General features: G+C 38.9%; 1 protein-coding gene across 1 annotated transcript in view; it reads left to right on the top strand.

Moving 5' to 3' along the window:
- Positions 1-25,277, top strand: part of lekr1 (Leucine-, glutamate- and lysine-rich protein 1) — a 172,923-nt gene that overhangs the window by 41,351 nt on the left and 106,295 nt on the right. Inside the window, exons 4-6 of the mRNA XM_073041054.1 lie at positions 10,968-11,182; positions 16,155-16,274; positions 16,828-17,003. Of these exons, the coding sequence (XP_072897155.1) occupies positions 10,968-11,182; positions 16,155-16,274; positions 16,828-17,003 (511 nt within the window). The remainder of the gene's footprint in view (positions 1-10,967; positions 11,183-16,154; positions 16,275-16,827; positions 17,004-25,277) is intronic.

Raw genomic sequence — 25,277 nt, 5'->3', positions numbered from 1 at the left:
TAGCTGCTTGTAAGGATATGAAATGCAAGGTTGTATACATACTTTGATAATAAGGTTGTACTTTGAACTTTCTATCTCAAGCCTCAGCTACCAAGGAATTAGGCTGTGGAATCCCTTTCCTAATGCTCCAGATCTCTTTTTATCTTGCCTTCTTTAGATGCTCCTTAAAACCTAATTTTGTGATCAAATTTTTGCTTATCCAACTGGTTTTCTTTTTTTAATTTATTTTTTTTAATTGAAGTTCATCATCAAACAAATATTTCCATAAGATGTATTTCAGACATTGTACATATATATCATATAATCATATATGTCACAAATCTCCACATAGTATTTATCTGAGATATACGTTTATAGAAAAGAGTGGAAAGAAAAAAACAAGCAAAAGAAAGATCTATGTACAAGTAGGGAGTGATCTTTTTTTTTACAACATATGCATTGATTTGTGAGAATAAAATCAGGCCTATGAGGCATTATGTAGTTAAACCATTTTTCCCAGTATGAATCAAATTGTTCCAGCTTATGACTAACAGATGCTGTTATCTTCTCCATTTTGTAAATGTCCATTGTAATTTCCATCCATGGATTTAAAGTTGGGCTCTCCTGTGATAATCATTTCCTCGTAAGAATCTTTTTACCAGCCACCAACAGTATATTCATTAAATATTTATCTCTTTTCAACCATTCTTGAGGTATATATCCAAAATATATGGTCTTACTCTCCAAGGGTATTTCACATTTAAAGATGTCTTGTAGGGCATTGTGTATCCCCCTCCAATCGTCTTTGATAACAGGGCAGTCCCAAAAAATATGATAATGATTTGCATTTTGATTTCCACAATTTCTCCAGCAAACAGGGAGGTTGCTATCATAATGGGATTTCTGAGAGGGTGTAATAAAATATCTTATCAAGTTTTTCCATCCAAACTCCCTTCATTTCTGTACACTTCCATTGATACCTCCATATTATTGTCCATTCTTCCTCGGATGTAATTATCCCTCCTTCCTTCTCCCATTTTGTTTTAATGTATGAAATTGAATGTTTTAAGATTTGACAACCCCTTATACATGCTTGCAATGATATCCAACTGGTTTTTCATGCTGTATGACTCTAAGACTCTATTTGTCCCATCTCCTTGTAACATTACAAATATTAGGAGGCTGGCATATTAGTTTATTTTGGCAGGGCTTTGCTACTGCAAGGAATCCTCTCTGGTTTGTTGGGTAGGAACTAGTTGTGAAAGATCTTATCCTGCAAAACAATGCACTTTAATGACCTGATTAATCTCATTATTAAATTGTTTTGCAATTTTCCTGCCTCTCTGTATGTTTGTCTATCTGTGTGTTTGAGCTGAGCTTGAGTTGTACGGATTATTGGGACCTAAGGCACTGAAGAATTTGAATAATGTAAGCAAGCAACTGGAGAAAAAGAGGAGTGAGTGAGTGTGTGTGTGTGTGTTTCACCAGCCACTTCCCATTTTTGTTCTTTGTTTCTGCTCTTGTGAACACTCTTTGTACACCTGGAGCTGAGGACACACCTGGTATCGTTATTTGGAAACAAGTCTTCAATCTGAATAAAGCAAACTATGATGATATAAGAAGTGAGTTGGCTATGGTAGATTACAGAAACAAATTTTAAAGATGTAACAGTAAACTGATAATGGCTAACTTACAAAGAATTGAAGTTTATATGGAATATACTGTACTGTATATCCCTTTTAAAGCAAGACATTATGAAACTGGAAAGGGGATTCAGTCATGGCTGTCAAGACAAGTTAAACATAGTGTTAAATGGAAGGAAAAAGCTCAAGATACTGGATTCAAGTCTATCACATATATATCGAAACAATCAGTGAAATGTGTGGAGACGAGAAAATCTGCAGATGCTGGAAATCCAGGCAACATCCACAAAACGCTGGAACAACTCAGCAGGTCAGACAGCATCTATGGAAAAGAGTAAACAGTTAACATTTTGGACTGAGACTCTTCACCAGGACATCAGTGAAATGCGTTGTTTACGTTAACAACCAATACACCTGAGGGGTGTGTCACCATTCATTCTGGCGCCAACATAGCATAGCCCCAATGCTCGGCAGAACAACACAGAGCACAATGAGCAATAAAACAACAGCAGCAAAACAAGCCCATCCCTCCATCCCACCCATGCACATACATAGTCCTTTAACCTCAAAACAGGCCATCTTCTTTGACATCCAACAGATTCAGATTTGGACTTGGGCACGCAGACATTGGGCTTTCAACTACCCCAGTGATTCGCAGACCCAAGGCCCCAGCCAATGGGCCTTGACTTCTGGACTTCTGATTTAACCCTCAGGCCTTGATTGTTTGCATTAATCCCAGGACATGGCAGTCATCAAACACTAGGCCCCGAAATCTGGATTCGCCAATAACAGGATCTTGAACACTAGGCCTCAAACTCTGGCCATTGATTTGTGAACCCAGGGGGTAATTGGAGCTCACTCCTCCTGCCCACATGGAGTTCTGACTCTGGAACCCATTGACAACTTGCTGACCCTGGGGAGGCCACTAGCCTCCATCCATGCTGATATGCCGGCCTAACATCCAGCCAGACTTTGCAGCCTGGTCGATGTCCATGTTGCTGTCCTTTGAACATGGAATGGAGACTTAAGACTGCAGCCTCTTCTCTGATTCCCTCTCTGTCCCCAAAACCATTCTATGAACCCAAAACAAACACTGAAAAACAGGTAAAACTGAGGTTACCACTCAGTGTTACCTTGAACGAGCTTATAATTCTTCCAGAAATGGTAGAAAGCCTGGGAATTTTGAATATTTCTAAATTCAACTAGAGATAACAAAAGTGTTGATAAGGAAGGCAAAAGAAGAATTTGAGAGTGGCTCGTAACAAGCATGAAAATGGTTTGCAAGATCTTGAAATTGAAAGGAAAACCAAAAGTTAATGTGGGCCTCTCACACATACACACATGAGAAATTGTGTTGAAATTAAAGAAATATTTCTATGTGACTTCTTGTAAAACCTCCTGGTAATAGTGAAGGCCTACACACAAAAAAAGACTGGCATTGGAGAAATTAATAGGATTGAATTGCTAAGTATCTCCAGGTCCTGATGAAATGCATTCCAGGATTATGAAGGAAGTGGCCCTGGAGATTCATTTCCATAGAATCTTAATGGTGAGATGGATAGGCTGGTTGAGTGGTGTTGCAGCAACAACCATATATTCAACGTCAGTAAGACCAAGTAATTGTTTGTGGACTTCAGGAAGGGGAACTCAGGAAAACAGACACCAGTATTCATCAAGGGGTCAGCAATGGTGAGTGGCTTCAAATTCCTGGGCATCAATATCTCAGAGGATCTTTCCTGGGCCCAAAATATTGATGCATTTATGAAGGTGGGACACCAGCAGCTCTACTTCATTAGGAGTTTGAGGAGATTCAGTATGTCACCAAAGATGCTAACAAATTTCCACAGATGTATCACGGAGAGCATTCTGGCTGGTTGTATCACTGTCTGTTATGGAGACTCCCTTGCACAGGATCATAAAAGCTGCAGATGGTTTCAGCTCAGCCAGCTCCATCTCAAGCACCAACATCCCCACCATCAAGGACAGCTTCAAACGGCAGTTGCTCAAGAAGGTGGCATTCATCATTAAATACCCTCACCATCCATGACATGCCCTCTTCTCATTTCTACATTAGGGAGGTGGCACAGGAGTCTGAAGATGCATATTCAACATTTTAAGAACAGCTTCTTCCCCTCCACCATCAGATTTATGAATGGTCCATGAAACCATGAATTTTCTTTAAAAAAATTTTAAATTTTAAAAAATGTTTCTTGTTAAAACTCAGTATTGTTTATGTATTGCACTGTACTGCTGCTGCAAGACAAATTTCACAACAAATGTCAGTGATAATAAATCTGGCCACGTACTAAAGATCTGTGTGTTTACTGAGATCTTTAACCTCTTGTTTAAATTATACTGGTGCCCAAGAAGAGCATAGTGACCTCGCTCAATGACTATCTCCCCGTTGCTCTTGCATCCACAGTGATGATGTACTTTGAGAGGTTGGTGATGAAATATATCAGTTCTTGCCTGACAGGCAACTTGGATCCACTCCATTTTACCTACCAGAGCAACAGGTCCACAGCAGATACCATCTCATTGGCTCTTCACTTAATCTTGGATCTTCTGGACAGCAAAGATGCATACAAAAAAATGCTCCTTATCGACTACATATCTGCATTCAATACCATCATCCCCTCAAAACTAATCAATAAGCTCCAAAATCTTGGCCTCAATACCTCCTTGTGCAATTGGATCCTCGATTTCCTCACTTGTCTACCCCTGTCACTGCAGATTAGCAACAATATCTCCTCCACAATCTCCATTAGCACAGGCGCACCACAGAGCTATGTGTGTAGCCCCCTCCTCTACTCGCTTTGCACATATGACAGTGGCTAAGCACAGTTCCAATGCTATATTCAGTGCTTGCTGATGACGCCACTGTTAGGGACTTAATCAGACGTGGTGATGAAACGGCATATAGGAAGGAGATTGAAAATCTGGCTGAGTAATGTCATTGCCACAACCTCTCACTCAGTGTCAGCAAGACCAAGAAACTGATTGTAGACTTCAGGTCCAGAGGTCTATGAGCCAGTTCTCATCTGAGGACCAATGCCTTTGAATGGAAAATTCTACAAATGGTAGTGGATTTGGCCCAGTCAGGTAAAGCCTTCCCCACCATTGAGCACATCTACATGAAATGCTTTCACAGGAAAGCAGCATGCACCATCCAGGATCTTCACCAGCTAAGATCTGCATTCTTCTCACTGCTGCCATCAGGGAGAAGGCTCAGAAACTTCAAGACTCACACCACCAGGTTCAGGAACAGTTACTACCCATCAACCATCAGGCTCCTGAACCAAAGGAGATAGCTTCACTCAACTTCACTTGCCCCGTCATTGAAAAGTTCCCACAACCAATGATCTCACTTTCAGGGACTCTTTTTCTCATTTTCTCATTATTTATTGCTATTTATGTACATTTTCATTTGCACAGTTGTCTTCTGCACTCTGGTTGATCTTTCATTGATCCTGTTATAATTACTATTCTATAGATTTGCTGAGTTCTGCCCATAAGAAAATGAATCATTGAGTTTATATGGTGGCATATATGTACTTGTATAATAAAATTTACTTTGAACTTTGACCTTTGTTTCTGAAATGCTGATTGTTTCAATTTTTTCTGTTTTTATTTCATATTTCTAGAATCTAAATTTTTGTTTTTATAAGCCTTTTGGAGAACTTGGCAAGTGAGAACAGAGGTGTGGCAAGTTTAGTGAAAAGAATTCTGAATGTAGCCATCAATCTTCATTTGCACAAACAAAGGTAGTCAAAGCAGTAAGGAAGGGGTCTTATGCCTGTTCAGTGGAATTCTTCTAATACCTAATCTAATTAATACATACTGTAGCTGACATTTATATTTAAGTGAATATTTGACTTTTTAAGGGATCTGTGATTAAAATGAAGGAAGTTGTTTTCAGACTGGACTGCCAACACAGATGCCTTGATGCCTTGTGCAGGAAGGCACAGAGTCGACTGTACTTCCTAAGAAGGTTGGCGTCATTCAATGTCTGTAGTGAGATGCTGAAGATGTTCTATAGGTCAGTTGTGGAGAGCGCCCTCTTCTTTGTGGTGGCGTGTTGGGGAGGAAGCATTAAGAAGAGGGACGCCTCACGTCTTAATAAGCTGGTAAGGAAGGCGGGCTCTGTCGTGGACAAAGTACTGGAGAGTTTAACATCGGTAGCTGAGCGAAGGGCGCTGAGTAGGCTACGGTCAATTATGGATAACTCTGAACATCCTCTACATAGCACCATCCAGAGACAGAGAAGCAGTTTCAGCGACAGGTTACTATCGATGCAATGCTCCTCAGACAGGATGAAGAGGTCAATACTCCCCAATGCCATTAGGCTTTACAATTCTACCGCCAGGACTTAAGAACTTTTTAAAAGCTATTATTAATGCTTTTTGAGATAGTGATTTAGATGCATATCATATTTTTTTACTGAGTTAAGTACTGTATGTAATTAGTTTTGCTACAACAAGTGTATGGGACATTGGAAAAAAGTTGAATTTCCCCATGGGGATGAATAAAGTATCTATCTATCTATCTATCTATCTATTAAAAATTATAGTTCTAAGTTGGCAATTATTTATATGGTGCATTTCACATAGTCACAGTGCCTCAAATGTTTATTAAAATAGCATATTCTGGAAGTATTTAGCAGATATGATAATATCTGTGAAAAAAGAAGCAGAATTCTGGTTGATGAACTAGGAAAGAGAGAAAGCAGGTTAGTTTTAAATTGTACAGAGTGTGAGGCAGGAATATTTCCAATAGAGTGTCTTGGGTATAGACAGTTGATGAAATTCTGTGATATTAGCTTTTTTTTCCAGCCTGACTTGTTGGGACTTTTTCTACCACTCTCCATTTTGCAGCTTTAATGTTCCTTTGCCTATTTTCTCATTCTTAACACTCAAAATTAAAATATCAACCTGATAACTTCATACTCTTTTCCAGCCTATCTCCAGAGCAACCCTGGCCTTACATTATCAAAGATATTCTCTTTATCTATCTAAGCTTCCCCTACTTTAAGTGTAATGTAGAATCAATTTGTTTTCCCTCTTTTTTAACTCTGACAAAGATTCTTCAACCTAACAAGTTAACTCTGTTTTTCTGTTTCTTTTTCCACGATACTGCCTACCCTACTGACTGTTTTCAACATTTTCCCAGGTGTTTCTCAGGCAAAGAAATGCTTTTGAATTGTAATCACTGTAATAATAGTGATAAGTATAAGAGTCCACAAACCAGATTGAAATAGTTGACCGAATAGCTTGACTTAGTGGCATTGATTAAGAGAGAAACTTTGGCTGTGTCATTGTGTCATAGCAGTATTCTTTCCTTGAATACTGCTATGTATTCATCAGCATAGGTTGTTGTGTTTTAGGACTTGTCCAAAGATTCCTGATTTAACAGGGAGTGGTGCAGCAAGTCACAGATTATATGATTCTGGCTGAATGGAAAAATCATATTTATTAAGAAAGCAAATTGAAATGTAATCATGAGTTAGATATGCTAAATATTCTTTTCCTTATTTTTAATTTTGAGTTTACTAAAGTACTGAACTATTTTGAACAAATGTACTGCTTGAGGATCTTAACATTTAAACAGTTTGCTAAACTATATTTTAAATGGTGTTAGGGTGTTTATCATGTCCCCAGTGTGTGAGGAAGAAATTGACTTCTCATGTCTCTTGCCTATAAGGGAGTTACTGAAAGAAAATATTGTGCTAATGTGTGTTTGGCTGGCCTCTGGGTTGAGCAGAATTCAGAGCAACAGACACAAAATGCTGAAGGAACTCAACAGGTCAGGCAGCATCTATGGAAATGAATAAACTGTCGATGTTTTGGACCGAGACCTTTCAACAGGACTGGTTGAAGGCTCTCCAGTCTTGATGAAGGGTCTCAGTTCTACATGCAGCTTCTGGTAAGCGCAATGTGGTTTTTTAAAATGTCATGGTTTAAAGGAGCATACCAGTTCTTGTTCTAGGGTAATACTAGCATGATAAGATGAATAATTTTGAAGAAGAGGGCACCAAAGCTTTTAAGATGAATTGATCATAAATGTTGCTGGTTCTGTTGCTTTTATTTTGGATGTTAAGCTATTGGGTTATTCACCAGGAAGATCTCATCAAGAGGCAATAAGTAATGGGAGTCGCCCATCATTGTATCCTTTTGATTCAGAGTGACTGACTGTCCGTGAAATGAAGGCAAAGGTATTGGTAGAGATATACTGACTGTCACATATCTAAAAATGGATCAGGAAGCTCCACAGAATTATCTAAAGGAAGAGAGACAATGGAAGACAACATGACAAATCATGCCAGACAAATCCAATACAGAGTTTGGGAGCAGAAGAAATGAAATGTCATGATCACAGAGACATGATAATTTTTGCTGGAGTAATTTCAATGTTCTGCTATAAATGAAAAATGGACAAGAGGTATTCAAAAAAAAGGTACTGAAGGATAGATGGTTGAGAGCTGGAAAATCACAGCACACTTGAGGATCTCAAAGAATAAGGGCAGATTGGAGATGAGAGATTAACTGTGGGGGGGGGGAGGTAGATGAATCAAGAACCCCTTGATTCATCCACTCTACTTAGCTAACCTCTTATCTCCTGCTAGCTGTGGCTCAGGATCCTCTAATCCCCCAGTTTCTTTCTTCTTTCTCTATTTTAATAAGGGTGAGAGAAAGGTGGGAAAATTGTATTAAATTATTATTAGTTTGGTTTGCTGAGGAACTGTGTTACTGAAACACTTAGAACTAGAAATTTGTTAGCATAACATCCAAAATGTAGGCTTGGTAAAGATGAAAATTACATTAACACAGTGAGCCCCAGTTTTGGAATATGAATTAATTTATTATTTATTGTTGTGGAAAAACTTGTTGTGCATATCGTTCATTCAGTTCAAATCATTACACAGTGCATTGAGATAGAACAAAGTAAAACAATAACAATGCAGAATAAAGAGTAATGGCTATAGAAAAGGTGCTGTGTGGATAAATAATTAAGTGCAAGATCATAATGAGGTAGATTGTGAGGTCAAGGATCTATCTTATATTACAGAACCATTCTATAGTCTTATGGCAGTGGGGTAGAAATTGTCTTTGAGCCTAGTGGTACATACTTTCAAGCTTTTATATCTTCTGCCTAATGAAAGGGGATACGTGGTAGCCAACTAGTTAGCACAACTCTTTACGGTACCAGTGACCCAGGTTCTTTACCCTCTGCTGTCTATAAGGAGTTTGTATGTTCTTCCCATGACCAGGTAGGTTTCCTCCCACAACGTACTGGTTTGTGGGTTAATTGGCCATTGTAAGTTGACTCATGATTAAGCTAGGTTTAAATCAGAGATTGTGGGCGGCGCGTTTCGAAAGGTCTATTCTGTGCTGTATCTCAATAAATAAATAAAATAAAGAGGGGAGAAGAGAGAATGCCCAGCGGTGTGTGCAGTCCCTGATTATGCTGGCTGCTTTACTGAAGCAGCAGGAAGTATAGTCGGAGTTTTTAGTGGGGAGGGTGGTGTCTGTGATGTGCTGAGTTGTGTCCGCAACTCTCTGCAGTTTCTTGTGATTACATGCAGAGTAGTTGCCATGAAAAGCTGCCATGCATCCATATAGGATGCTTTTTATGATGCATTAATTTAAAATTGATGAGGGCTGATGAGAACATGCCAAATGTATTTAGCCTCTTGAGGAATTATAGGCATTAGTTAGTTTTCTTTGCTGTGGTTTCCACTTGGTTGGACCAGTGCTGGAAGAAATCCTGCAAAAAACAAAATGGTGCTATACTTATTAGATCATAAATAACAACTTAAGGAAATATTATCCAAAAAATATCCGGGAAATTACCATTGTGATATCAGGGAGAGCATGAGTGGCTATGATGAATTCCAGCAACTATAGATGCCTTGTGTACAGTCAAATGCTCCTTCCAAATGTGACTATAAAGGTGCATTTATCAAAAACTAAAATATTCCTTGCTTCACTTGAGATTTTCTTAACTTCTGTAATCTGGCATGAGCTGCATCATCATATGTGGCATATTTTAGCAGAGATGGTCTGAAAAGATTCTGAGATCGAGGTGACCCTGACTTCTACTGTGCAAAAAGTCACTGGGAGTTTTTCCAGCACATCACTGACAATATTTGTCCTTTCCAAATTTCTCCAATTAGGAGTTATTGACAGCTGAGAAGTAACAGACTGGATAAATATGGCAGATTTCTTTCTTGAAGGACATTAACAAATCAGAAGAGATTTTATAACAATTTCATGTCTACCATTATTGAAGCTAGCTTTTATTTTAAATTACAGAATTTTAAAATTATTTGTATCTAAATTCTCCAGCTGCCATTGTGGGGTGTGGATAAAAGGTCCAGAAATGTGGCTGCTAGTCCGGTAAATTAATTGGTGGTTGGCATCTGGCTGTCTCGAATGACAATTGGTAATTATGATCATCATCATAAGCCTGGGTGGAAGGTGTGGAGATCCTGGGATGACCTGTCATCAAGATCCCCCTCTTGGCCTCACCAGTGTAGTTCAAAGGAAAGCTTATGAAGCAATACATTTGGCACCAGCTTGGCTGCAGGAGCTACTGGAAGGACGTTCAATGATGTCCAGCCGCCATAGGGGCTCCATTCCGGATTTGCTGTCTGGGTTTACTCCTGTAGCCTTCGTCTCTCCTGAGGCTGCTGACAAAGCAGTGGGGCTATTTACCCATAGCTGGGGATCAAGTTCACAAGTACTAGGGTGTGTCCACACACTGGTGGGCCTGCATGCTATGTGTGTAGGGGCCAGACCTCCTCCCTGTTCTCTGTAGTTCAGCCTGAGTCCAAAACAAGTTCAGCTTCCATGTGTCGCCAGTGAGGAGGCACTACATGAGGCTTGCTTTTGGAGAGGCTGTGTACTGGCAGCGAGAAACATACAGTATTAAGCTCTCCTTTTCACACGACTGTCAAAACGGTGGTGGTGATGCATCTAGTGTGGTGGTGTATTGGGTAGTGCTTGTCACTCTCATTTTTAGTATCCACTGCTGGCTAGTAATTTAATTACTGCACTACTATACCCATATAGTACAAATGTTACAAAGGCTCAAAGTTCAAAGTAGATATATATCACCATATATAACTCTTGAGATTCATTTTCTTGTGAGCACTCAACAAACCTATAGAATAACAACTATATTGCTTGCTTATTAGCAGGTACACCAATATTTTCTGTGGAAAAGTTATATGTAGAGCTTATTCTACTGATTTTTACTTATTTTGATGAGCTACATGTTTGTAAGCATTACCACTTATGATTTTTATATAGTAATCTGTGATGCCCTGTCCTTTGTTTACTTTAGATGCCTCAGAATGAGACAGTTTGTAAATATTGCGGGGTTAGTTATCTAATACATCATGAATTCAAGTTAATGGAAGAAAAACTAAAAGCAATGGAAGCAGAATTGGAATTTTACTGTGGCAGTGTAGCCCGGGAAAAAATTCTGCAAAGAGAGCTTTGGTCAATAAATCAGTGCATGGAGCAACTGAAAAATGATAATCAAGAGAAGAAAGAAAGGTTGGTACATAGTTTATTTTGAGTATCTTCTAATTTGCAAATAAGATAGTTGTGGCCTAACAATCCATGCCTTAGAATTGTATTGTTTTAATTTTTCCCTTTTTATCTAAAGTTCCTTGATCCAGCAGATAAATCTGTACTCCTCACAATTGCCATCGGTGTTGCAGTTTATTTGGGAATGACAAATGGTAATTTTTATTGGATGACTTTGACTGCCTCTGCTTAATTCATTTTATACCTGTATGAAATATTTGGTAACTGACATTCCTCATCCAGGTTTGCAAAATTTGACCATTTGTTTGCACTGCATTTAAACAGGCATTCTGTTAGGGGAAGGGGTATTGCCTTTACAAAGTCACAAAGGTCAAAACTATTCTAAATGATATAGATAATAGTTTTAAAAAATTACTCTGATTAGAAAAACACATAAGTCTTAGGTATTTTCTGTTGATCATGAAATTATGCCTTTGCTAAAATCTACTTTCTGAACTTGAGAATTCACTAATATGGGCTTGTTTTCCAGGGAAGGAAGCAGTCTGACGAGTGACCTAACAGGTATATAAAATTATTAGAGGCATACAAAGAGTAGGTTATCAGAACCTTTTTAAAAGCCCTCGAATTACTCAGCATGAAAGCAGGCCCTTCAGCCCATCTCATCCATGTTAACCAGGGTGCTTACCATAGCTAGTCCCATTTGCTTGTGTTCGGCCCATAGCCCTCAAGTAATGTATGTGTCTGAAAGTATTTTAAGAATAATAATTTTAGCTGCCTCTACCACTTCTTTTGGTATCTCACTCCATATACCCATCACTCTCTGTATGAAGTTGTTTTCAAGTGCCCTTTAAATCTTTCCCCTCTCAAACCTATACCTTCTAATTTTAGATTCTCCTACCTGGGAAAATGACTGTGACTGTTCACCTGATATATAACCCTTATAATTTTATATATTCTTAAAAGGTCACCTTTCAGCCTCCTATGCTCCAGTAAAATGACACCAGCCTATCCAGTCTCTCCTTTATAACTCAAGTCCTCCAATCCTGGCAACATCTTCCAGAGTGTTGATATCCTTCATATAGCTAGGTTAGCAGATCTGCACACAGTACTCCAAAAGGGATCATATACAGCCTTATACAACTGCAATATAATGTCTCAGCTCTTCTATTCAGTTCCCTAATTGTTGAGGGCCATCAAGCCAAACATCTACTTCACCACAATGTGTAAACTGTGTCACCACCCACAGTAAAACTGTGTCTTGACCTCCAGATCTGTGTTCAACAACACAATCCACGGCTCTGCCGTTTATTGTGTAATTTATGCTCTGACTTAATTCCCATAATACAACACTTTACAATTGTCTGAGTTAAATTCCAAATGTCATTCATTTGCCTACTGTCCCAGTTGATCTAGATTTTATTGTAATCTTAAATACCGACTAATATAGATAGCAAACATTTGTGGATCCAGCACTAACCTCTGTAATGCACTATTGGTGACAGGCCTCCAATCTGGAAAAAAGCGCTCTACACTATCACTCTGTGTTCCTACCTCCAAGCCAATTTTGTATCCAATCAGATAGTGCACCGTGTGATCTAACCTACTGGATCACCCTGTCCTGCACGACCTTGTCACAGGCCTTGCTAAAAGCTATGTAAATAATTTCTACTACATGTCCTTATTTAATCCACATGGTTATCTTTTCAAAGCACTCACTATTTTATCCTCCTGCTAGGGTCTATCAGGAGTTATGGAATTATGTGCATAGCAGATATTAATATAAACACGAGCCAGTAATCAGAAAAAAACTGTTGAAATGTAAAGTACAAACAAATTTTGAAATTAAAAGGACAGTTACGGAAATAAACATTTAGTTAAATTATGTTACATTATTGTGACTGATTTACATTACAAACTAGACTTATTTTGTTAATTAGCACATCAAATTTAGTCATAAATATATTTGCTCTGTTTGCAGCAGTAATTTTGAATGTCTGCGTCCTCTGACCGTAGGACATACATGTGATTACTTTCTTCCAGAAAAGGTCTTTGAACATTCAGTGGTATCATGTAGTTCAATGGAATGATTTGTCAAACTCTTGAAGTAAACAGTGATCGTCTCAAGTAGAGAATTCCACGGGTTCTCTATGTGAAAAAATTCTTATCATCTGGCCCCTTAATTTGAAATAACGAGCCCCATTTTAGACACTCCACTGAGAGAAACATTGATCTTCATCTTCTACATCTAGACCTGGAGATTGTTGTATATTTTAATGATATCACCTTTTCTTCTTCTAATCTCTAAAAAGCTGAGACCCAGTGTACTTAATTTCTTTTTGTACAACAAATCCAGCAAGCCAAGAATTAACCTACTGAACCTTTGAGGCACTGCCACTATTGCAAGTATATTCTCCTTTGTTTAGGCAGACTGGATTTGTATTCAGCTCTCCAACCTGTTCAAGCCTTTTCATTAAGGTCATGAATGATCTTATTGATTCCTTAATTACTCTAGATAAATTTCTACCCTCTTGCTGATCAGTAATTGGAGCAGAATCTTTCTGCCCTTGAATTCAAACCCCTTTGCAATATAGACAAATATATTTTCTTCTTATTTGCTTGTTGTACATGCATGTTAATTCCCAGTTATTCATGAAAAAGGGCACACAGAACTGAATGAATATCACCAGTTTTAAATAAGCTTTGTGTTGATAATTTTAAAGCTGTTAAAATATGAAATTTGATAAGCCTCTCACTAATTGTATTTACTTCAGAAACTTATTGTACTGCACTATGTTTTTTTACATATGAATGGATGTTTTGGGCTACATGTAAATGAGAAAATACTTAATTTCATTGAGGCACAACCAAGACCTCATGATCAAAGTCAGATTCATTATTACTGACTTACTAGACATGAAATTTGTTGTTTTGCGGCAGCAGTAAGAGCAAGCCAAAAAATACTGTGTTATAAAGTAAATAAATAGAGCAAAAAAGGAATAACAAACTAGTTTTCATGAGTTTGTGGACCATTCAGAACTCTAATGGTAGAGAGGAAGAAGCTATACTAAACTGTTGAGTGTTCGTCTTCGAGCTCCTGTACTTCTTCTCTAGTGCTAGTAATGAGAAGAAGGCATGTTCCAGAAGTTGAGAGTCCTTAGCGATGGATGCTACCTTAAGATATGCCCTCTTGAGGATGACCTCAGTGGTAGGAAGGGTTGTGTCTATGAGGAAGCTAGCTGAGTCTACAACCCTGTGCAGCCATTTGCATTCCTGTGTATTGGAGCCTTCATGCCAGGCTGTGCTCCTCTCTACTGTACATCTATAGAGGTTTGTAAGAATCTTTGACATACTAAACCTCCTCAAATTTATAATTAAGTAGAGCCGCTGGTGTGCCTTCTTCATGACTATATCAATGTGATGGGTCCAGAATATATCTTCATGGCGTATTAACACCCAAGAAATTTGCTCCCCCTTTCCAGTGCTGAATGCTCAATGATGACTGAAGTTTATCCTCCTAACTTCCCCTTCCTCAAGTCCATAATCAGGTCCTTGGTCTTGCTGATACTCAGTGTGAGGTGTACACTCAGAAGTGTGTATAAGTGTGTGTTTTAAATAATTAAATGAATATGTTTTAAGAAGAAAGACAAATCTTATAATTTATTTGTATATTAGTTTTGATACTAGAGTCTTTTTCACTTTGAAACAATCAACAATATAATACATCCAACATAATAATCTGATGGGACTGAAAGCTCATTTCTTACAGGATTATTTATCAATCTCGAGGCAGAAGTTGTTTTATGGACTCCAGAGATCAGTAGACATTCAAATTATAAATTTTGCAAATTTTTGATACAATAACTATTTATGAAACTGTACATATAAAACATAAAGTATCAATGCTCATTGTATCGTTAGATGTTCAGCTTTGGACACAATCCTCGCCAGTTGATATCCTAAGAAGAAAGGAAACTTCAACCAGACTCAGGAAAAATTCACTGAATAAATAACTCAAAGTCGCTGCAGAAAACTATTGAGTGTTGATTCATAAACAAGCAAAAGTCTGAAGATGCTGGAAATCCGAGCAACACCCAAAATGCTGGAGAAACTCATCAGGCCAGGCAGCATCTATGGAAAAAAGTAGAGTCGACATTTCAGGCTGAAACCTTTTGCCAGGATTGGAGAAAAAAAAGCTGAGGAGTAGATTTAAAAGGTGGGGGGAGGGGAGAGAAAAGCGCTAGGCGATAGGTGAAACTTGGAAGGGGAGGGATGAAGCAACGAGCTAGGAAGTTGATTGGTGAAAGAGACAGAAGATCATGGAAGAAAGAAGAAAGTTGGGTGGGGGGGGGGGGAAGGAGCACCAGAGGGAGGTGATGGGTGGGCAAGGAAATAATATGAAAGAGGGACAAGAAGATGGGAATGGCGAAGTGGGTGGGGGAGGTGGAGGCATTACTGGAAGTTTGAGAAATCAATGTTCACGCCATCAGGTTGGAAGCTACCCAAACAGAATATAAGATAGTGTTCCTCCAAACTAAGTATAGCTTTATCCCGGCAGCGGAGGAGGCCATGGATGGACATATCGGAATGGAAATCGGAAGTGGAATTAAAATGGGTGGCCACTGGGAGATCCCACTTGTTCTGGTGCTCCCTTTCTTCTTTCTTCCATGGCCTTTTGTCTCTTTCAACAATCAACTTCCTAGCTCTTTGCTTCATCCCTCCCCCTCCAAGTTTCACCTATCGCTTGGTATTTGTCTCTCAAAGATGTACCAGGTAGGTTAATTGGTCATTGTAAATTTTCCTGTGATTAGATGAGGGGTAAACCAAGTCTGTCAGGCTTGCTGTATGGTGCAGCTCAAAGGGCAGTATCTCTAAATAAATAAAAATAAATATTTACGTTTATTTAAAAAATTGCAGCCATTCTTTTTGTTCAAAATGTCTTTTCATCCTCTATTTCATTTACAGTTCTCATATTTTTCAGTTTGAACTTTTTGAATGGGCAACTTGCAGCTAAGCAGAAAGAACTGGAAGACGCATTTCTGAAAATGGATGGTGTTTCAGACCAGCTAATAGAAGCACAGAGCCAACTAAAACTGTACAGGTAAGGAAATCAGTAAAACTGCATGTAGTTATTGAAATATTGGAAATTAAAACATCATTGAAATCCGCAGTATAATTATGTTGCTTGGTAAATCTTTGGCATGTGAATAATTCATCAGGGTAGCATGATAGGAATAAAGGCAGCAGATGGTTAACAACTGTTTGGCTGTTTTGAATCTTTCAAACAATTATAATGTCCCAGCGAGCATGCAAATTCTTTTGGTTTACAGTGTATAGAGAGGATCAAACAACAGGTGACACATTGCCTGTTTATTGCGTCAGCACAAATAATTAAAGATAGCAGTTTCCTTCACAAAGGCAAAATCATTGTGTGAGTTCATGGACATGCTGTATTTTTGTTGTATTGACACAGGCTTTGAAGATATTCAGATTGAGGTTTGTTTAATTTGGAAGTGATGAATTCCTTTGGACTGACTATTTGAACCCATTGCATTTATGTCATTGAGTTTAAATTAGCACCACATTAAAATCTGGCATGAGTAAATTAACAGAAAGGAATTGTCTTTGATGTAAATCAATATCACACTTCACAGAGAAAGAGCAAAGCAGCAAGGGCACATTGTGGAGCAAGCAGACACTTGCCTTCAAGGAATAAGGACTGAGCTGGCCATGCTGAAGGAAGATATAAGGGACAATTTGATGTTATGGGACCCTTTCAGCAAATCATTGGCACAATATCTGAAGGTTGCCAACAGTTCCATACAGATGGGTGAGTGTAATGCTGTTGTTGATTCAAAATGATTTTTTAAAAAAGGTTAATGGACTACTAACAACTTTCAGTAAATAGAAGGCATTTTATACACACCATATTTCATTAGTGAAATTAATTAAACAAAACTTGGACACAAAATGATCATTTTGGATTGGAAAATATACCCTTGGGAGTTGCTTGTGCATATGCTGGATTTAATCACTTTTCTTCAATTGGGCAATATGATAATGTTTTTGTTATTGAAACTGCAAAGAGTATGTTGGGCAGCCAAAAATAAATGGACTGCACAGGGAAGAGAAAAAGAAAAAAACATCAAGTTGTAGCTTCAAAAAGGATGCAGTGGTAGTAGGAGATTCCATAAATAGAGGAGCAGATAGGAGGATCTGTGGACATAATACAGAGACCCAGATAGTATGTTGCCTGCCAGGTGCCAGGGTTAGGGATGTCTAAAGGGGGAGGATGAGGAGCCAGATGTCTTGTACCAAAAACATAGGAAAGAAAAGAGAGAAGGTCCTAAAGAGGGAATTTAGAGAGCTAGGTAGAAATCTGAAAAGCAGGACCTCCATAGTAACCATCTCTGAGTTGCTGCTTGTGCCGTGCGCCAGTGAGGGAAAGAATAGGATAATTTAGCAGATGAATGTGTGGCTGAGGAGCTGGTGTATGGGGCAGGATTTCAGATTTCTGGATCATTGGGATCTCTTCTGGGGAAGGTATAACAAAGACAGGCTACACCTGAACCTGAGGGGGACCAATATCCTTGCAGGCAGGTTTGCTAGAGCTATTGAAGAGGGTTTAAATTAATTTGGCAGGGGGATGCGAACGGGAGTGATAGAGTTGAGGATAGGCATGTTGGTTTACAAGCAGACATAGTGTTTAGTGAGACTGCAGTCAGTGGGATAGGTTACAGTGTAAAGGGAGAACAAATTTGAAAAGGGTGATTGATACAGGATTGAAGGTTTTATATTTGAATGCATGCAGTATACACAACAAAGTAGATGATCTTGTAGCACAGTTAAAGATTGGCAGGTATGATGTTGTGGCTGAGTTATGGCTGAAAGACAATTGTAGTTGGGAGTTTAATATCCAAGGTTACGCAATCTATCGAAAGGACAGGTAGGTAGTCAGAGGAGGAGGAGTGGCTCTCCTGATAAAATCTGAAATCAACTCTTTAAAAAGAGGTGAAATAGGATTGGAAGATTTAGAATCCTTGTGGGAAGAGTTAAGAAACTGCAAAGGTAAGAAGACTCTGATGGGAATTATTTACAGGCCTCTGAACAATAGCTAGGATGTGGTCTACAAATTACAGTGGGAGATAGAAAAAGCATGTTAAAAAGGCAATGTTACATCAGCCATGGGGGATTTCAATATGCAGATTGATTGGAAAAATCAAGTTGACACTGGATCCCAAAAGAGAGGATATGTGGATTGCCTCTGAGATGGCTTATTGGAGCACCTTGTGGTTGAGCCTACTAGGGGATCAGCAATTCTGGATTAGGTGTTGTGTAATGAAGCAGATATAATTAAGGAGCTTAAGGTAAAGGAACCTTTAGGAAACAGTGATCATAATATTATGGAATTCACCCTGCAATTTGAGAGGGAGAAACTAAAGTCAGATATATTGGTTTTACAGTGGAGTAAAGAGAATTACAGAAGCATGAGAGAGGGGCTGGCCAAAGTTGATTGGAAGGTGACACAGGGATGATGGTAGAGCAGCAATGGCTGGAGTTTCTGGAAGCAATTTGGAAGGCATAGGGTAGATACATAGGGGAGGTTTGCTAGGGCTACAGGGCAGACTTTAAACTAGTAAGATGGGGGGGCGGGAATCAATTTGAGGAAACTATGGGAGAGGAGGTTAGTTCACCAGTAGAGCAAGTAAGTAGACAGTGTGTGAGGGAGGAAAGGCAGGTGATGGAGAAGGGATGCGCTCAGCCCAAAGATGTAGGGGAGAAGAAAGAAAAGGATAATAAATTTGAATGCATTGTTAGGGATGAAAAGAGAGGAGGAGGTGGAGAGTATCTTAAATGTATCTATTTTAATGCTAGGAGCATTGTAAGAAAGGTGGATGAGCTTAAAGCGTGGATTGATACTTGGAAATATGATGTTGTAACTATTAGTGAAACATGGTTGCAGGAAGGGTGTGACTGGCAACTAAATATTCCTGGATTTAGTTGCTTCAGGTGTGATAGAGTAGGAGGGGTCAGAGGAGGAGGTGTTGCATTGCTTGTCCGAGAAAATCTTATGGCGGTGCTTTGGAAGGATAGATTAGAGAGCTCCTCTAGGGAGGCTATTTGGGTGGAATTGAGGAATGGGAAAGGTGTAGTAACACTGATAGGAGTGTATTATAGGCCACCTAATGGGGAGCGTGAGTTGGAAGAGCAAATGTGTAAGGAGACAGCAGATATTTGTAGTAAACACAAGGTGGTAATTGTGGGAGATTTTAATTTTCCACACATAGATTGGGAAGCTCATTCTGTAAAAGGGCTGGATGGTTTAGAGTTTGTGAAATGTGTGCAGGATAGTTTTTTGCAACAATACATAGAAGTACCAACTAGAGATGGGGCAGTGTTGGATCTCCTGTTAGGAAATGCGATAGGTCAGCTGACAGATGTATGTGTTGGGGAGCACTTTGGGTCCAGTGATCACAATAGCATTAGCTTCAATATAATTATGGAGAAGGACAGGACTGGACCTAGAGTTGAGAGTTTTGATTGGAGAAAGGCTAATTTTGAGGAGATGCGCAGGGATTTAGAGAGAGTGGATTGGGTCAAGTTGTTTTATGGGAAGGATGTAATAGAGAAATGGAGGTCATTTAAGGGTGAAATTATGAGGGTACAGAATCTTTATGTTCCTGTTCGGTTGAAAGGTTTGAAAGCGCCATGGTTTTCAAGGGATATTAGAAACTTGGTTCAAAAAAAGAGGGATGTCTACAATAGATATAGGCAGCATGGAGTAAAGGAATTGCTCGAGGAATATAAAGAATGTAAAAGGAAACTTAAGAAAGAGATTAGAAAAGCTAAAAGAAGTTATGAGTTTGGTTTGGCAAATAAGGTGGAAGTAAATCCCTTACCACTGAAGAGAAAAGTTATGCACAGATTGATAGAGAGGCCTTGAGTCTAGTTTAGGGTGTAAAACATTTCACCCAGTACCTGTTTACCCTCATTACTGATCATCAACCACTGGTGTCCATTTTCAATCCACAGAAGGGTGTTCCACTAACAGCAGCAGCACAAATGTAAAGATGGACTTTTTTTCTTGGAGGACACAATTATAAGATCAAATTACAATTACAAGAGGATGACTAATGATGGAAATGATGATGAATTGTCCCATTTACCCTTGGAAAGGAAATAACTGAAAAGATTACGAAATACGACAGTCCTCTTGAATGTATTCTCTCTAGTGCAAACCAAAATTTTCCAAATTATGGCAGACAAATCCAAAGGAAAACCAGTAAAGTCCCCGCACTGTCTAAGGTCTACATGGTAACCCAAATTGGCTGGAATGTGCAGTGAAAATTCCAGTTCTCCCATTTTTACCAGTGCTGGGAGGAACTTGCTCTTGATGGGGTTGCCCTTATGTGAGAATTGAGAGTTGTACCATCCAAGCTGAGAACTAAAGTGTTGGAGGAGCCACAGACTGGTCATCTAGGCGTGGTCAGAATGAAAGCATTGGCTTGAAGCTTTGTCTGGTGGCCTGGGATGGACCAGCAGACCAAGCAGCTTGCCATGCACTGTTGGGATGCCAACACATACAGGCGATGCCAAGTGCAGTGCCTCTCCATCCCTGGGAATGGCTTGTATTGCTCTTGAAGAGGATTCATGTGGATTTTTGCTGGACCATTCATGGGCACAGATTTCTTGGTAGTAGTGGATGCAGCTGTATAGTGACCAGAAGTGTTCTCAATAACCTCCGCGACAAGCCTTGCACACGGTTGATATGTTGAGAAGCCTCTTCTCAAGGACTGGTGTCCCAGAACACTTAGCCAGTGACAATAGATCACAGTTTGTTGTGAAGCAATTTCAGTCATTCCTGAAGATGAATGGAAAAAGATTTTTACATCTGTATTGTACCAATCAACTACAAATGGCTTGGCAGAAAGGTTTGTCTAGAGTCTAAAGAATACACTGTAAGCAATGTCAGCAAAACACACTAAGTCAGAGGCTTGCCAATTTCCTCCATACATATTGCAACACAGCAACTCACCAGCTGTGCTGTTCCTTGTGCTCACACTTGGATGTCCTCAAACCCAGTCTCAGGACTATGCAGAAGAAACAGCTGAGACAAGCAGCTCCTCAAAATAGGAGGTTCAGTATTTTAGTCCTGGATAAGCAGTCCTCCCGAGGGACTTGAGAGGTGATTAAAAGTGCGTATTTGGAAAGATTCAAGGAGAGAACTGGACCACTCTCCTACACAGTGGCGATTGTGTCTGATGTCATCTGGAGACAACATATTGATCGGTTGAGGAGGGCAGAGTTAAGATGCATTCTATATTGAGTTGGAGTTTATAGCTAAGCCAGGAGGTGGGTAATGTGTTTAGTATTTCAGTAAAATTTGAATAATATTGTAAATATATTTGATGAAAGTTGGTTTATATATAAGAAGTAAATGAGTGGCATATGTCATTTCACCACCATGTCATATGTGAGCACCTCAGTAAAGAAAAAGAAATGAAGGACACACATCCTGGCACCCGTGCTTTTCCTTCAATTAGTTTTGGAGGTACAAGCTATAACGGTCAACTCACATGAAAAGCGTGAGGATTTTGGTCAATATTTCTTATCGGTTTCTCCTTTGGGGAAGCTAAAGAATTTAGACAAATGAGTTATTATATCTTGGACTATATATGAATGACCATAAAGAAGTATTGATGGTCTTAACACAGTGTCGGTGCTGCTAATGCAAGAAGACTAAATAAGCTCTTCAAAAAGGCTGGATCCATCTTTGGCTACAACCCGGACTCTTTTGAGTTAGTGGTGGAGAGGAGGTCAATAAACAAACTGTTATTCATTATAGACAATCAGGTAATCCTCTCCCTGATCTACTGAATAATCAGGGGAGTACCCTTTCGAACAGATTCATTCAGTTCTGCTGTCACAAGGATTGTTACAGAAAATCTTTCCTAGCAAATGCAATAAGCATATACAACAGTTCATCTCTGTATGACAGGAGAGCATACATCATAGTATGATCGTCTGTTTATTATTTCATACATTATTATTGTACAGTATTGCACATTGCTAAATTATTATTGTGTATATTATTCTATACTTTATTATTAGTTAATATCATTATATTTATTATTATTGCTCAGTATGTTTTAAAATGCTGCTGTAACGAAATAATTTCCCACTTGGAATCATCAAAGTACTTATTATTATTATTATTAAAGTCAATTAATCCTCAGGGCCTGTTTAAGTACATCTTCAGACCTTGCAGGAAGATAGGGAAGAATTTGTGGTAGCCTTTGCAGAGGTATTTGCATCATGGGTGCAATGGGAAAAGTTCCAGAAGACTGAAATGTGGCTAATGTTATATTGTTAATTAAGGGCAGCAGAGACAAGTCAGGAAACAATAAGCCAATAAGTCTAAGAGCAGTGGCAGCCTAGACTTACTGGAGGTAATTCTAAGGGACAGGATCTACCAGTATTTGATAGAGAAGGAATGATTAACAAAAGTCAGCACGGTTTTATGCATGTGAAATAGTGTCTCATAAATCTGTTAAGAGTTTTTTTGAAGTAGTATCCAAGAGGATAGATGAGGACAGGGTCGCCTAAAAAATTTAATCACATGAGATCCAAGAAGAGCTAGCTAAGTGGATACTTGATTGGTAGGATGCAGAGAGTAATGATGTAAGATTGGTTATTGGACTGGTGGCCTGTGACTACTAGTGTGCTAGAATGTTCAGGAACTATTTTTTCTCCAAAGAGTGCTCAGTTGTCTGGAATTTGGTTTGAAGGACTTCAGTGTAAAAATCCTTTCATATTTAAAAATGATGATGGGTATTTGATGAAAAGTATCCTCTGGAGCTTGGATGTTTAAACTGTCCTGTTTGGCCAACAAAGATATTATGAGCCCAATGCTGTGCCAAAAATTTATATAATTCCATTTCATTGATTCAGGGTTGACTAACAAAATTCCTTTCTGCATAAAGTTTATCAATCTCCATTTACTGCCTGGATCTCTGTATTGCTAGTTATTCATTTTGTCCAGAAAAACAGAAAATGTGAAATGCTCTCAGAAACATTCATTGCAAAATTTGATATATGGCCCCTTCCATTGCTAGGAAGCAGTTTAAGGCTATGATGATCTTGATACAGGCTGAACCAACCAGATCTGCTTAGAGATTCAGATAAGTGCTTCTTGATCTGTAGACATGGATCACTGTGCAGAATAATAAAGTTTGGATAGTTTAGAGGAGACTGCTGCTGTGAGTACTGTAGATGATGAAATATTAAGTAATTAATTTATTTAGTTATATGGTGTGAAGTAGGCCCTTCTGGCCCTTTGAGATATGCCGCCCCAGCAATCCCCGCTAAATCTGATTAACCCTAGCCTAATCACAGGACAATTTACAATGATCATTTAATTTAGCTGGTACATCTTTGGACTATGGGAGGAAACTTGAAAATATCCTTACATTCCAGGGGGAGGACATACAGTTTTCAGACAGTGTTCCGGAATGCCCCAAGTTGTAAAGGTGTCATGCTAACTGCAACATTATTGTGGTGCCAGGTAGACTAATAATAGCAAATAATCCTTAATATTTGAAAATCCATATACTTTTACATATGTATTATGAATGTTATGAAGTATTTTCTGATTTTAGTTTAGCTTTTAGTTTCCTACTATGGTTGATGATAATAGCAGGAAATTGAATATAGTTATTGTATTAATCACAAGCAAGAGAAAATCTGCAGGTGCTGGAAGTCTGAGCAACACACACAAAATGCTGGAGGAACTCAGCAGGCCAGGCAGCATTTTGTGTGTGTTATTGTAGTAACGTAGGTTTTCATAAATAAAATGGCGTGAAGTGTTTTATGTTTAAGAAAAACCATAACAACTCATTCATTGTACTCCATACACTGAATACAAAGTGCAGTAAAAGAACTTCACAAAATTATATCATCATGTCAGACCAGCCTCTTAAAGTGAGCTCCAACTCAATGTTGGTGGCTGTGAATTAGGTACATTTCCACCAGTTATATTACCTTACAGTAATAATCCCCAATGAACAGTCCACCACTGAACGTCAGATTAGACAGTTACAGATGTCATTTTTTTCCAAGATCTTCCCTCCATAGTCTCCAGACTTAAGAGTTCCAATAATTTTCCTGTTTTCGAGTTCCAACAAACCCACTTTCACCATAGATTCTAATCCCTTTGTACTTCCTTCACACACCAAGGCAATGCAATGTCTCTTCATTTTTTACACAGCCAGAGGCCCAACCAGCCTGCTTCCACCACCAATCTTGTTTCAATTCTTTTTAGCCCATCTTTCTTAACTTTTTTTTTATTACATTGATGGCTGTGTGGTTCTTCTTCCTGAAATCATATGGAACATTTCACTACCTTTACCACTAGTTTCCAGACTTCTGGCATGAAATGTGGTCCATTTCTGATTGTTCACTTTCTTGACAACTCCATTTCATGGTAGTTTAGCTACCATATCTATTATAACCCCACACACACTCACAATCACATATGTCAACTACAACTCTGCCCAACCTGCATTCTCTAAGAATTCCATTCTATTCTATTCCCTATTTCTATTGTATCTGCTTTGATGATGTATTTCCAAACATCTGTACATTTAGGGTATCTTTAGTTTTCCTGAAGGGTTTACTGAATTCCTGGTTAACCCCTTTTGTACCGGATGCAACGATTCAAATCAACAGGTTTACCATACAGCGTCAGGATAGATCTATAGAGTCTCTCAAAAGCAGAGGTTGAGAAAAATGCCTCATGATCAACTCTTCTTGGTGCACAAATATATCATTCCTGTCCCAATTCTGCTCATCAGACCTGGAATATCTAGCAGTTAAGTGCCGTCCTTTTTACCTACAATGGGAGTTCTCTGGGGTCATTTTGGTAGCAGTACATATTCCACCTCAGGCCAATGTCAATTAGGCTTTAGATGATCTGGGCAATGGGATCAATGTGCACGGAACAGCGCATCCTAATGCCTTCACCATTGGTTTGGGAGATTTTAACCAGGCCAGTCTGAAAAAAATTACTAAGCAATTACCATCAACAGATTACTTGCAATACTAG

Source organism: Hemitrygon akajei, chromosome 3, assembly GCF_048418815.1.
Source record: "Hemitrygon akajei chromosome 3, sHemAka1.3, whole genome shotgun sequence".
Taxonomy (NCBI): domain Eukaryota; kingdom Metazoa; phylum Chordata; class Chondrichthyes; order Myliobatiformes; family Dasyatidae; genus Hemitrygon; species Hemitrygon akajei.
Note: the sequence above shows the minus strand (reverse complement) of the source record. Positions and strands in the feature narration are given on the sequence as shown.